The 15,326-nt window shown below is 39.3% G+C and overlaps 1 protein-coding gene across 1 annotated transcript; it reads left to right on the forward strand.

The window, feature by feature from the left end:
- The first annotated feature begins 7,594 nt into the window (after positions 1 to 7,594).
- On the forward strand, positions 7,595 to 10,655 carry LOC108057756 (nose resistant to fluoxetine protein 6). The gene is made up of 8 exons (XM_017142158.2): positions 7,595 to 7,853; positions 7,918 to 8,296; positions 8,881 to 8,942; positions 9,008 to 9,317; positions 9,377 to 9,593; positions 9,649 to 9,836; positions 9,900 to 10,371; positions 10,437 to 10,655. Exons 1-8 carry the CDS (start codon positions 7,595 to 7,597, stop codon positions 10,653 to 10,655), a joined length of 2,106 nt encoding a protein of 701 aa, XP_016997647.2.
- Positions 10,656 to 15,326: the final 4,671 nt, after the last annotated feature.

Below are 15,326 nucleotides of genomic sequence, written 5' to 3' on the forward strand. Positions count from 1 at the left end.
AAAAGGGCTTCGGCTACCCAATGTCCAGTGAGTCCAGTCAGAAATTAGTTGTAAGATGAATGGCCAAAGTCGCAAAGTTTCTGCAGCTTTTCTCGGGATTTACTGCAGTAACGGCTGTGGCAGCCACGCCCTTTCCTACGCCTCCGCTCCCTGCGTTTTTCCTAGTTTGGCTTAAGTTTTCTTTTATTTTTTTTATTTAAAGCAAAAACTTTTTTAATGAATGCTCTTAGTTGTGCACATATTTTTAATGCACCGAGTTCATTAAAAGGCAACTTTCGTTTGCCTCGGCTAGAATCTTAAAACATTTATCGCTTTTAACTAGGGATTTATGGAGCAGGCCAGATGCAAAGTGGCTTAAGTGTTGAGCTTATGTTATTAGCTAAAAGCTGGCCCATAATGGACTCGAAAATTGGTTTTCCTCAAACTAGTTTTCATTTAGCCTTTTGCCTAGGAAAATTAAAAGATTTTCAGGGCAGTCTAAGATAGGAGAAAATACTTTTTAGTTATTAAAAGAATTTTGTATAGGTTAAAGGAAAGGAAATGAAACACCAAATGAAACTTATTCTTGCAAAAAATATTATTAAAGAAAGCTGATAGAATGTTCGTTTGTAAGGGATTTCAGATCTTTATATATACCTATATTATTTTTATTTATATTTTTTTTAAATTTGTGTCTATATTTTTTCAGTCATCTCGAATGAGTCTGTTCAGTGCGATTGCTGAATTTTGAAATGTTCACGCCTCCTGGCAGCAAACCAAAACCCCAAAAATGAAACAAAAGCTTTCGAAAAAATGGGGGTTGGCATCTTTTGTAATCCATTTTTGTTGAAAGTCATCTCACGTAGCGGACGAGCAGCCAACGTAAAGCTGATACACCGTGTATAATGGGATTTGTTTATTGGTATCATTTGTGCCAAACTTTTTCGGGAGCAGGGAGCTATGTGTTTTTGGCTTGCCATCCCCCGAGTGCAGTGGGTAAAAAAGTTTCGAGTTGCGTTTTTCGAGAGTGCACAAGGCGGGAATAAGTAGCTAAAGTGGTTGGCCCCTTCCTATGAGAAGTGGGGGCCATACGCATAGCTAATCCTAGACAGGCAACAGCCATCATCACCATCAGCACCCAGCTGGGATTGGCAGCCATGGTAGCCAACGGTGCAGGTGGAGGGTACACTCAAAAAAAAACAGACCACGAAAAAATTAATTTTTGGGAAAAAATCTAAATCATTAATAAATAAATAAATTTTGAATATTTTAAAAAAGATTTCAATACATTTTTAAAAAATCATAATAACTTTTCTCTTATCTTAAATTTTTTAAAAATACTTTACCATAAGATAAAAAATGGTTTCGATTTTTCAAACTTTATTAGTAATGGCTTTTACATTAAAATAAAAATTGATAAAGAAATAAAATATAAAATGAAACTATTTGTAGATTGTGTCTTTTCTTATCTATTTTTTAAAATATAAAAGATTATGGATTTTAATGATTAAGTAAGTATTTTATGTTTTTTTTTAAGTGCAAGGGTTCGCCACGTGATGCTATAACGCAATATTGACACTTTCAACGACTTTCAGCGCCGCCAAAAAGTCATAAAGGGAGTGGTGTTGAAGTCAAAGTTTCCACTTTTCCCGCTTTCCTTTTTTTTGGGCCAGCTTACACCGTTCGGCATTCACCTCTCAGATTGCACTCATGCCAAAATGTGAGTGGGTGGGAGTGCATAAAAGTAAATCCAGGGATTTGGTCGTTGTTGCCACTTTTTCACACCCAGACACCAAAAATGGCATCGACCCGCCGAGTCTTTAAGTGCCTCGAATGGCTTCTATGGCTCCGCAGCTCCGCTGGACGCCCTCATTTGGGATCCGGATTCAGGACTCGGGATTCTAGATTCCGGATTGCATGTGGACGTAGACGGCGATGGAGATGGAGATGCGTGTGCCGGGCATTATTTTCATTGTCGCATTTTTCATCATCACCTCCAGCCACCCCAGCCGAACTCCCACCAAAGTTTTTATGGCTCGCCGTGCTTGGCTTCTCTTGGCTTCTCCGGCTCCTGACTCGGCTTTTCACTATTCCGCCTTTGGCTGTAGCAATAGCTTCTATAGCTCTTGCCGTTGGCCTGCACCTGTGCGTCGCTTAGGACCGGAAGCTGCACATCAGCGCTCCGTGTGCGTGGGCGTTTGCCATGGACCCATCCTCCTTGGAGAGTGGGATGATTTGATTTTTAATTCTGTAAAATGTTCATCATCTTGCTGCGATATCAAATCGGTAATAGAAGTAATAGCATTATATTAAAGAAAATATTTTCCATTTAAAACATATTATTATTAAAAAATGAGTAATTGTATATTTGAAAACCACATTTTAAATAAATTTAATTTTTTTTAGCTAAGTGGTTTCTCTACACATAATGTAAAAAAAATCACTTTTCATTATGTTTAAAAAATGATTTATACACAAATAAAATAAAATTGAAGCGGATAATAAAATCACAGATTGTAGATTGATATTTTTGACAGTGAAGTTAGAAAATATTATAAATAGATATTTTATACCCAATGATAATCACGTTTAAACCCTTTAAAGCAAAATTACTTTGATTAAATTTAGCTATGTTTCTGCCATTTTTCCTCCCGTCTAACCCCACTGTACCGTTTTGTCTCTGGTCGTGGCAATTGCCACTTTTGGCCCTCTGGATTGCATCGTCGCCTTCATTGTCTCTTAGTTTTCCGTACCTCCGTTTTTCTCCTTGGCTGGAGAGTTGTTTTTTTACTCCTCTTTTTTTTTGGATGAGGTGGGGGCAAATCTCTTTTGAATTATTACTGTAATTACCGTTGAGTTTCGCCTGGCAATTGCTTGTGCAATTTCGCTGCTCCTTGGGTCCTCAGTGGCATCCTTCGCTGTCTGCGTCCTGGCCTTCTGTCGTCATCATCTCCTGGTAGCCTGTTGTGACACCGCTGATGACTGTGTTGATCCGACGATTATGATTTTATTACGTTTTCGTGTAGTTGTGCCCTGTGTGCTTAATTCTGGTCACAGTTCCCAGTCCTTATATCCCTGCACTCTGCCTCCTGTTGGGTGAAATATGGCCCTTTTCTTTGGTCTTCCCATCCAAAGGAAAACAAAAAACCGAAAACCAGAGAACAACAGACGGAAGATTCTCAGGATGAAATTTTGCAGTGCTTCATTGGGCACTTTTTCTTGCTCTTCTTCTGGTCGAAACAATCAAAATTAATCGCTTGTAATGAAGCAACCATAATGGCGGACAGAGCCTAGAGAATCGGGGAATCCGAGACTCCCGGAGAAGTGATAAACGATGTCGCAATGAGCGGAGCATTTAATTGCGGATTGCCCTTCGGGGGCCGCCGCCCTGCAAATTGGGTCTACCAGAGATTTCTGGCTCGGACTTGGGATTAATCAGAATTGATGAAGGGAAATTTATTCAAGGTGGGATTCGAAATGTTAAGAACAGGTTTAAAGTATCCCATCGTTGAAAGCCGTAGCGGATATTATGATATACAGCACAGGCTTTAAGGAAGTTTTACAAATATATTTTCTTTTAAATTTGTAAAACCAAGCAGGATGCTTTAAAACATATAAATACTTTTTCACATTGCTAGCTTTAATACATTTTAAATTGTTTTTTTTAGAATATGAGCTTTTTTAAAATATAAATATTAATTTGTATTTTTTAGCCCCCTTTCTCACTCATAAATTAAATGATTCTCACCTTTATCTGTTGGAATTTCACAATGGCACACATGCCATAACTTATTGTCTATAGAATTTTCATATCCGAATCATATATCATATGCCTTCAACACACACTCGAAATGCTTTTCACCTTTTCACCAGGTTACCTTTGCCATCCTTTGCCCCTAGATGCGCATATTGTTCATTATATCCGTCATAATTCATAGTCAGCCACTCAACGCCAGCTCTAAAGTCACAACGCTTCAAAATATCCCTTCCATCCTGCTGAGGGAGTAGCGAAACATCTGCCTTTTCTAAAATATTAAATAAAGCAATCAAATAAATCTTCCAACATGCCTCATTTATTGCAGATTACCATCCCATGGAGCTCCACCGAAAAATGCAGACAAGATGGAAGACGGTGGCTGTAAAAGAGGAACATCCAACCCCCCAGAAAGTTACACGCACGTACAGGCTGCAGGCCCACCACTATCATTACGGCCAGTTGCCAACATCCCCAACCTCAGACCCCAAAACTTCGTACTCCATTCCCTCCCCCCACTTTTGGTAATAAAGAATGGGGCTTGTCTGCAAGTGAACCTTCAATTACGTAAAATAACGACGAGTAGCGCAGATTATCTCATTAAAGCCGAAACGCCCCGGCAGACTAGATTTTTTTGGCCTCTCCTTTAAATTCTGTTCAGGATTTTATTTAAGGGGGGAGTGGGGGTCGCAGATCTGTTCAGCTGACAAACTAAAAATATGTTGGCTGTCCTAAAAAACAATTGGTTAAGGATGAAAAAAATGTCCTGCTTTGGGGATACCCTGAAAGGTAATAAAACACATCTAAAGTCCGAATTTGTAAATATCGTAATACAATATCAATAATAAAATAATAAAATGAAATTTAAATCCAAAAAAAATTTTATAATACTTAAATTAAAATTTTAATAATTATTTCAGAATTATTATTCTGACTAAGAGTGGTGAGTAACAGTATAATAAGTAAGCTGAAAAAAATAGCTAAAAATCAAAAGAAAACCATTTTTGTTTCTTAAGAATATTTTTGGGGATATTATAAAAACTCTAGTTATAAGAAATTACTTTAAAAAATTCCTATAAGTATGCTGTAAAAATATGTATGTTGGCAATATTTTGGGAAACTTTGTCAATAAAACATTTTTTGTCAAAATTCAGTTAGTTTAAAATAGGCATAGATATTTTTGTGCAATTTCTCTTTACATTCTTTAATCAATATAATATCAATACCCAAAGTTAGGGCATAGAAAGCTTGTTTCTTTTTGGCTTCGGGGCCTGCCATTAGTGTCTGTCGTGGTCTTGTCTGCCCCATGTCCTTGAATGAAAGTTCCGGCGAAAGTGAAAGTAGAACTCGCGACTCGATGCGCGACACATTTCGCACTACCCATTGCCATCCCATTTTTACTCCCATCCTCATCCCCATCCCCATTCCAACCTCCCTGCTTTCCCTCTTTCACTCGCTCTTACACTTTCACTGTCGTCTTGCCTTTCTGGTCTATAAATTTCTATGGCCAAAGAATGCGTGTTTAATGGCCAGCATTGTGCGAGTGAGTGTGTGTGTGAGTGAGTCTGAGCTTTAAGCACGTGTGGATGGGGATTTCCCTGGCTCAGTTTTTCCCCCTTAGACTACGCTTTCCCACGCTGAGCTCCATTTATTATGCTTCAAAAATATTCGCATTTTTTTCCGGTTGGTCCTTTGGAATTCGCTGCCTGCTGCAAATGCCATTTTAGAAGATGTTTTATGTGTGTGTTGACATTTTTATTGCGGCAACATGTGTCGAAATTCGGCTAGCTTGCCACCCCCTCTAACTACTTTCTACCCCCGCCCCTCTTTTTTTCCCAAAGTTGTTGTTTTGTCTCTGGGTTTTCCTGGTTGAGCATGTGTGTTTTTGTGGAATGTGGCAAACGGTTTACATTGTACTTAGCGCAAGGCAAGAGTTAAATGTATTTTCAGGCATTTTCAGTGCCACGATTTTCAGCTGTCGGATTAACGTAGTTACTATTACGTTCATGTCTATTCGGAAAACTGTTTTGCGGTTTAGCTGTGCAACTTTCCCAGTTAAAGTTGTTTTAATTACACGCGCTGATGGGGAAATTTAATTAAATTTTTAATGTTCTGATAATCCAGTTAAAATTATTGGGCAAAGTGATTCTGAAAGGATTTGAATAATCTGTTTTAGTTCTTTGTATAAACGTAGATAGCTGGCCTAAGTTTACATGTAAAATGCTTATAATTTTACATTTAAGTAAAATTGAGTTCTGTTTGGGCCCTTAAATTATCTTTCTGATAAACCCGAAAGTAAGAGCCGGGTGAAAGTATGACCCAAATATTTGCACACAACTGAGGTCCAGCCTAATACATATGTACAACTCACAATTTTTTGCGGAGTAATGCTCTATCCAGTCAAATTTTTAAATAATTAAATATATTTCTGTATGGGTTTACACGGAACTCATTGAGTAAACGGGTATGTCGTAGTTTTACTCATGTTTGGAAGTATTTATCAACAGGCACTTGTAATTATCTCAGAACCCCACAAATTTTGATTATTTTTATTGTTTGATTTTGATAAGTGGTGATGTAAGGCTTATGAAGTCACGTAGTAATTTTATCAACCAACTGGTTCGTTTACTCGAATAATAATGGTAAACAAAATTAGTTACTTATCATTTCTGTTTTCAAATTGAAGTTGTAATTTTTTTCGGCAATTTTTGTAGAAAAAATTGAATTTATGTCAGGTGATAAATCTATTATTGTATATTTTAAAAAATATTTTATCTTAAATAAAAACAAAAAAGTGTATTTGTGTTTACAAAATTTATTTTTATTTTAATGTTAATGTTAATAATAATAATTGAAATAAAAGGTATCATTCAGTCGAGCCCCCTAAATGAAACCTTTTTTTTTTATTTGGCAAAGTGCGTGACAAGAGCATTCAGAGATCCAGCAGTGAAAGTGTACCGCCCCAGACTCGTTGTTTTTTTTGTTTTGTTGTATTATTTTAGCGGACTCACAATTCGAAGCGCTTGGGAATACCCACACTGTTTTGAGTGAGTTAAAAAAATACTTAAAATTTTGAATCGCATATTGATTAATGCGGCTATTATTGCGCAATAATGCCGTCGAAGCTGTGTTAGTTTTGCCGCATCGCCCTTTCCAAGGGCAGCGGGTTCAATAACCCTGCCGTGAACTATTACAAATGGCAAGTAGATTGCCAAGGTGAGCAGCCACTTCAACTTGGCCGATTGAGCTAGTGACGAATTGATAGTGACTATTGGTAGTGCCCCTCTATCGTTGGCTGATCTGTTCGCCAGAATAACCGCTGTTATCGGTTGTTGACCCATTTGTGAAATATAAAACAAACTGACGTAATTGGCCCAATCGTCAAGTGTTAACGTTAACCCATCAATGGGCCGGGGGAGTTCCCAAGCTGCTTTTTTACTAGACACACTCCACTGATTACGTGATGCTGCAATTAGAAACCGAGGGAATTGATAAAAAGTTAATAGGTAACAGTTAGTAGTTAATAGTCGTTCGTCATCGCAACGGACATCCCCCATCATGTGTGGCATTGAATCTAATTTGGCTGCTATATCGGTCATTGAACCGATTTGTTTGCGATCGTCGCAATGATCGCTGCTCGCACGTTGCTCAGATATCAACAAACAGGTAGTAAAAGCATGCAAATGGGTTAGACCCCAGCGATACCCTGTGAGCTATTGAGTGACTACTGCTGCAGCTGAGAGAGCTCAACGCGGGTGATTAGAAATATCAGCCATATCAGGCAAGCGTTTGGGCCAGCGTAAGAGTCTTACTAGCCCAGTATAAATATCACTCGCAGCGTCACGGCCGTCGCACACAGAAATGGTTTTCAAGCAATCAAGCTGCTCGAGCTCATCGCTCCTCTTCCTCATCGTGATCCTGGGGATAGGACTACCCACTGCTAATGGGTACAGCTCAAAGGATCTGCTGACCTGGATGCAGGCCAGTAATTTTGGCTATCAGGTGCTTCAACAGGCGCTGAATGACAACCAATCTTCGACCGTGGAGGAGGCAACCTGTTTAACACAGGTTCGCCTGCTGCTGAAAGGAGCGGAGGAAAAATCCCTGCCTGCTCTTCGAGGTGAGATCATATTGGTAGTTTCTACAGGTGCTTAAGTACTTACTATAACTACTCTACCTTGCAGTTCTCGACGCCTGGGGAAAGTTCCCACAAGGCCTGCTGTACGGTCACTTTATGGACATGGGCAACTATGAATCCTGCCTCAGTTTGGATCTCAGTAAAAGTCTGGGAAGTACTATCACCATCAATGCCGGAGCCAAGTACTGTTTGAGCCATCTACAGTTTGAGAGTCTTCTCCTGGAGTCAGTGGGTGTGGAAGCCCTTACTCTGAGTATTGGAACCTGCATACCCTCATCCTGCAGTGCCGCCCAACTGAGTAGATGGCTTCATGGTCATCTTCAGGACATGTTTGGCCAAAACTCAACGGGAGCTACGTTGGTAGTGGAAAAGGACTGCTCCGTGGCCCACGAAAACCCCATGGGTGGACTAGACTGGTTTGCAGTGTAAGTACAAAAAAAACTGGAGAGCTCATTGAGAAAAGTAGTATGGAGAGGGTGATAGATCATATCTTCCAGCCTTTGTTTGCTCGAAACTTACGCAATATGCACTGGAATGACTGGTTGTGTGCGCTTAGACTTGTTTTGAATGCCAATGGCATTAGTTGGCGGAACGCGTTGTTAGTATAAACTAAGGTGCATCAATTATTTTAGATAAAGGGCCAAATACGATATTTAATTAGATCAATTTCATATTGATTCATAATATTATATTTCCTGTTATAATAAGTTCCATTTGAAATGATATAACAAGGTAATATTAATTTGATATTAAAATACCTATAGGATACGGTCACACTTCGTTTGACACACCTGTGTACTTTGTACCTTTGTACCATCGGTCGGTTACTTTTTGGCAACCAGAAACAAAGAACCAAAATAATACCAAAATAGTATTTAATTTGCAAATTCGTATTTTTTTATATATAATTAATTAATAACATTATACAATAAATTTAATATTAATATTAGTTTATTTGTTTGCACTAGTAAAAATATATCTGAAAAATATATTTTTTGAAATTTTTCAGCTCTATTCTTGTCTTATTGTGCATAGTGGTTCTCGTGGCCACCATTTTGGACTATGCCGAAGGTAAAATTTATAAAATATTTATACAAAAAAGTCTTATTTATAATCCCCATTATTTACTTCCAAAGTTTCAAGCAAGCTACTGGGCTCATTTTCACTTCGCAAAAATGTACCCCAATTATTCAAGACCTCGACCACACCGTCGCCCCGTGTTATCCAGTGTCTGAATGGCATTCGTTGCCTGACCATCATTTGGATTATCCTGGGCCATGGCTATATGTACCTCCTATTGGCGCCCAACATCAACGCCTATGAGATCGTGGCCTGGGCCAAGACTCCCTTCTCAATGGCCTTTCAGAGCGGCACAACTTCGGTGGACACGTTCTTTTTACTAAGCGGACTGCTCCTGGTTTTGACCGCATTGCGTGAGATGGATCGGTGGGTTTTTTGTGTATTACAAGGATCAGGATCCATTAATAATATCTTATAATCCTCAGTACCAAAGGCCGTCTCCATGTGCCACTCATGTATTTGCATCGTTTGGTGCGATTGACACCAGTTTTGGCCCTTGCGGTGCTCATCTTTATGACGCTTTTTCCCCGACTGGACAGCGGTCCCCTGTGGAAGCAATTCACCAGCTCATCGGAGCTCTGCAGCGACACCTGGTGGGCAACTCTGCTCTATGTGCAAAATTATGCGGCTCCTGGTAGGATGGTAAGTCCTATTCATAACCCTTTAACTTAATTTATAATTATTTTTAATTTTTTAGTGCTTGGGACATTCCTGGTATCTGGCTGTCGATATGCAACTGTATATTATTTCTCCACTCATTTTGATTGCTCTCTACAAATGGGGCAAAAAGGCTGTCGGTGGCATTGTCCTTCTGATCCTTTTGCTCACTGGCTGCGTTTTTAGTATAGTCATGCTGCGCGATCTTCAAGTTTTTGACCGCCATGGGTAAGTTAGGAATAAATTAGTAAATAATTATAATAAAAACTGAATTTACATTTGTTTTTACAGAAACCTTGGTGGCGATAGTCCCGAAATGCGTCTGATTTACTATACCACCCATGCCAGGGCCACTCCTTGGTTGATTGGTCTGCTGTTTGGCTACTTTTTGCACCAGCAAAATGGACGAAAGTGTAGAATGCCCAAGTGGCTGGCCCTAGTGCTGTGGATCCTTTCGTTTTGCCTTCTGGCCACCGTGATCTTTGCCGTTTATCCTTACACCCAGGATGGAGTGGAGGCCATTTCCCCACTCGCTGGAGCTTTCTATCTGTGTTGCAGCCGTATCGCTTGGCCTTTGGCTTTGTGTTGGATCATCTGGGCTTGCCAGAATGGACTGGCGCCCATTATCAATGATCTGCTGAGTTGGTCCTTCTGGCAACCCCTTTCCAAGTTATCATATTGTCTATATATATGGCATCTGCTGGTTGAAACGGTTCATATAGCGCGCATCAAAACGAGTCTTCACTTTTCAGACTATGATGCTGTAAGTTAATTGAGAACATCATCTTTCCTCATAATAATAATCATATTTTTTTATTATCCTTCTAGATCCTTCGCTTCTGGTCGGACTTTGGCATCACTATATTTGTGTCCTTGTTCATGCATCTCTTTGTCGAGGTTCCACTGGGTCGTCTTGAGATGGAGTTGCTCCGAAAGCGCCAAAATGCCCAAGCTAATCCCCAAAATCCTCCTGTAGAGACATCGACTGGACCTGCCGAAGTGATCCCAGCCACTAGCATTTCCCGCCAAAACTTGGTCAACCCCTAAGAAATGAACTTTGTAATTGTTAAGTTTTAAATGTTGTAAATATTATTCAATTAACGATGTTAATGCTATTGTGATAATAAACTGTGAATTGTGTTCTTAAAATTAGCTTAAAATCGTTCATTTATCCCGCTTATATTTTGCACTCCGTTTTATATATTTGTATATATTAATTTGCAAAAATACAAAAATTCGGAAAAAAGAAATGCCCAAAAGTATGCAAAATACACCATAAATGCCAAAAAAAAAATGTAAAACATGTTAAATGTTTCGACAATATCATATCCGTTATTCAATTTGCAACTTCTTTATTAATTATTAAGCTGCATATTAAATTTATTTATTAATGGTACTATTGAAGCATGAATATACAAATATTATCACTTAATTCATGCGAAAGTTCATGCATATGTAATTTACGTGTTTGCTACATTCATGACCTACTTAAAAGTCTTTAGTTTTAAACTCCTATAGTTTCAGAGCTTTGTTTGCTCATTATTAATGTTGATGTATTAAATACTATTTGTGATTTTAGCTAATTAACAAAATAAAGATAAATAATGCCTTTCACGTTCACATTAGATATCATGAAAAATGTTCTGCTATTAATTTTAGGCCCACATCACGTAAGAACAATGTGCCCCACTCATATATCACAATCCTTTCAATCAGCTCGAAAAGAGCAAACTCGGACCAATTTCCCCCATCCCCTTGGGCAGAGCCATATCTTCATAGTAGACCCATTTCCCACAACAATTACCCTTTAACATACACAAATTCCACATCACGTATACGCCTCCGTGGACCGCCCATCCGTTTGAAAATTGGTCGATGGGTTTTTCGGGTCTAAAAAAGGGGAATGGGAGTGGGCGGACATCTATGCAAAGCTAAACGTGCAGCAACTAACAACTAAATTTCATTAAACCGCAGCGCACAAATTGAACTACAACAAACCCACCGCCAAAACACCATCCTCATCAACATCAACGGCCCAAAAACAGGAGCTGTAAAAACAAATGCCGCTGGAGGGAAATTTAAGTGCCTTCGGCGACCAAACGAACCAATTTTGTAGCGGCCATTTCGGGGAGCTAAAGCTTTACAAAAAGCCGAAAAAAAAGATGGCCAACAAAATGAAGCGGCATGAAGTTAATGCCGCAGACTACGGCCATGTGCTCTATGAGGCTGTGGATGCCAAAAAGCAGCAGCCAGGACAACAACTCGTGCATGAAGCATCCCTAGGGGTGGAGGCCTTTGGGGAGGTGGGTGGTTGGCTGAAGGACAGGGGGTGGCCAAAAATCACGCAACGGAGCATGACAAGCAAACGCAACGTAGCGCATCCTGGCTGCCTTTTTGCCACGTTTCCAGGACCCGGCAAGCGAGCATCCCGGACTCCTGGACAACTTCAAAAATGCTGCAGCTATTCGATGGGCCGGTATCCCTTCTTACCCCCCAAATTACAACCCCTGGAAATAGCCCCCCTTTTGGGACACCCGTTTCGCCACCCGCTCTCTAGTTCTGCGTGATAATAAAATGAAAACTTTGAACGGCCAACTGAAGGAATGAAGCAAGATCAACGACACTGAGGAAAATCAGAAGGATTTTAAAAAAATTATTTTAAAAATCTTTCTTTTTTTTAACAAAAAAAAAAGTTATAAACTGATTATAATTGATAAATTCAACTACTTTTGAACTTAAAATATTTTGGGTAAAAAACCCTTCCTGTTAAAACAAATAGGATAATAAATATTGATAAAATTAATATAAAAAATGGTAATTGTAATGTCACTAAAAAAATATATTATTAAATCATTTCCTAATTAAACCCGAAATTTTCCTCAGCGTGCTTGGCCAGGCCAACAACTCTGGCTGTTCCTGGCGGCCAACGGCGCACCGCATGTCTGGCATATTTAATTTATTTATTTTATGCAAATTTTGGATAATGTATCTGCGGCCGCAGGATACAAAATACAAAATACACAAGCACAAACAACGGGCGAGCGGAAACCGCAGCAGCAGGAGTAAATGTAACAACATCAAGGGGTTTCCCAAGGTGGAGCCAACCACTTTCCAGCCCCATCTCACCATCTCCATCTCCATTACCCATCTCCTCCGACTCCATTTCCAACTCCACCTCCAGTCGAACAAAAAATGTTCCATAATGAAAGCAATTGTTGCCAAACCGCGCAGCGCACAAAATTATTCAGGATAGTTGGTGGAAGAGACACCATAACACCATAAGCGGGGAGAAGGACGAAGGACGACAGCTGGATGCGGTTGCCAGAGCGATATTTAGCATTATACGCTTCATTGTCTAAAGTGGCGCCCAGGGAGAACCTCCACCTCTTATTGTATTTATTCAAAAGTTAGAGCACCGCCTGCTTGCACTAACTACTAATGTGCGGTTCCCTCCATACACAAAATAAGGGGCGGAGGATGGAGGGGGGGGCGTGGCAGACCTGCTGCAAGTTCTATCCAGCGCCATTTGCTTTTTATTGTTCAAAAACTGTTGAAAAGTTTTGCCATAATTTTGCCAAATTTTTTACCATCTTACTCGTTTTTATCTATCGAAATTCGGTGGGGTTTCGTAATAATGAAAATTTAAGGGAAAATATTAGCATTCACAGATGGAAAATTGTTTTAATCTATTTAATCAAATCGGAAATTTTGATAATTAATAATCTCCAAATAAATAAATAACATCAAGTATCAATAAAATCGCAAATAGGTATCATTACAATTACTTTTTTTTAAATACTTAAAAGATAACTAATTGAATTTATTAATGTTTCGCCGAGTAAAAGGAGTTTAGATATTTAAATACTACTAATTTAAAATGTCATTTAATATTATTTTCCCGTTTCCGTAAAATTTCCAAGTTCGCATATAATTTTCGACCATGCCAGAATAAATATTACGTATACGGTACGTTGGCAGGAGAGGATTTTTACTAATTAAAATGGTTTTTCCGCTGACGCTGCCGCTCACCCCATTCAAAGTTTATAATTCCCCCAACGATTTGCAAATGCACCAAGAGGAAATATACATTTATATACACACATTTAAATGGAACCATATTTCAGGCAGCTCATGAATAAGTTGGACGCCTCATGCGAACCCAGCTCGTCCATAAATTAGCATTAAGAGAGCTCGGGGCGTGGATTTTGATGATTTTCGTGGCCATTTTTTTCCTGTCGAAGGAGAGACCACTATCACGTGCAGCTAATAAATCTGCCCGAGAGGGGCATTTAAAAGGATTACGAATCATCGAAGGCCTGTCCGGATAAAAGTGATTAAGTCTGACCACGACGTGGCAACCTTTTTTGCGTTCTTTCGCTTTTTTCGGATATTTTCTTTCTTTTTTTTTGCTTTCCTTTCATTGCAGGGGTTTTGTGTTTTTTTTTTCGACTGCGATGTTTGTGCAATTGTATGTGAAACATTTCTGGACTTTTAACCCTTTTTTATGGGTCTGACTGGGTGCGGAGGTCTTGGACTGTCGCTTGCAGTCCATTTACCTGCACAATTGAATGATTTCCTAAGCCCCGGTCTGGGGTGAAGATATAGACTTGATGGTTTCGGGGTTGGTGGCGAAAAGAGTGCGCAGTTTGTTTATTCTTCAAGTGGAAAAGCATTTTCGCTAAGGGTTAATTTATGAGGGAATTCCATTTCTTAAAGTGGTTTTGTTAAAATAATATTAGTGACTATAATGAAAGAGTCGAACCACTTAAAAATTGAAATTATAGAATATTCTTTTAAAGCTTTAACATTTAAAGTATAATTTTAAATATTTCTACGTTTCGTAGATATCCTATCGTTGCTTGAAAAACATTACAAAATTTCGATTATATTGATTACAACATCGATCATTTTAAACTCTTATTTAGTAGGTGTCTGATTTTTAATTTCTCCCACAGCACCTCCGTTTATTATTAAGGCGAAATTAGTTTTCTCATCGCCGTTCCTGCGAAAATAAAGGTCCCAGCATAGTTGCCTCATTCATATCTTTTATAATTTAGTTGAGCCATAAACCTCTCAGGAGAACTAAGAAATGCCTGAAAATAAAGCCTGAGGAATACGGAACAAAGGAAAGGAAAGAGTTGCGGAGGATGCTCTTGTATTCTTCCGCTTCCTCTCCGGCTGGCAATCATAAATATTCACTAACTGAGAGCAGGAAGCGCCGGGCGAGGACATTAGTTAGCCAGCGAGGACAGGACCGAAATTACAATTTTTCCCAGCCAACTTGCCACTCCCCAAGCGGTATAACTATGTACTTCACACAGACATCCAGACTCGGACCCAGACTCCCTCAAAGGTCTGCCTCATCATAAAGGACGACTCCCACGTAGGATCCTGCCGGGGTGGAATTTTATGTGTGGTCAGGCAATTTGCTGCTTTACAATAAGTGGCAGAGACATAAAAATAATAATTATGCTTGTACCTTTTATGATTATGGTGTGAAAACAACAATTGTTCCCCCAAACCAAAACAGCAACAGCAAAAAAAAGGAAAAAGGAACAAGGACAACGCACTGGGATATTTACGAGCCATGTGTAGGCGAAGCTTTAAGGAACAAATTATTAAAACAACAAGGGCAGGAGCCCCAAACGAAAAAAAAACAAGAAACCACAACGAGAACAACTCAATGTTAATGGCCAGGATTAAGGGGCGGGGCAAGTC

This window comes from Drosophila takahashii, chromosome 2L (assembly GCF_030179915.1).
Source record: "Drosophila takahashii strain IR98-3 E-12201 chromosome 2L, DtakHiC1v2, whole genome shotgun sequence".
In the NCBI taxonomy this organism is placed as follows: Eukaryota; Metazoa; Arthropoda; class Insecta; order Diptera; family Drosophilidae; genus Drosophila; species Drosophila takahashii.

Excerpts from the sequence above, each read along its gene's own strand:
- LOC108057756 (XM_017142158.2), top strand. The coding sequence starts at position 7,595 with ATGGTTTTCAAGCAATCAAGCTGCTCGAGCTCATCGCTCCTCTTCCTC. Across the intron at positions 7,854-7,917 it reads ATCCCTGCCTGCTCTTCGAG|TTCTCGACGCCTGGGGAAAG; the intron begins GTGAGATCATAT and ends TCTACCTTGCAG. Across the intron at positions 9,594-9,648 it reads ATGCGGCTCCTGGTAGGATG|TGCTTGGGACATTCCTGGTA; the intron begins GTAAGTCCTATT and ends TTAATTTTTTAG.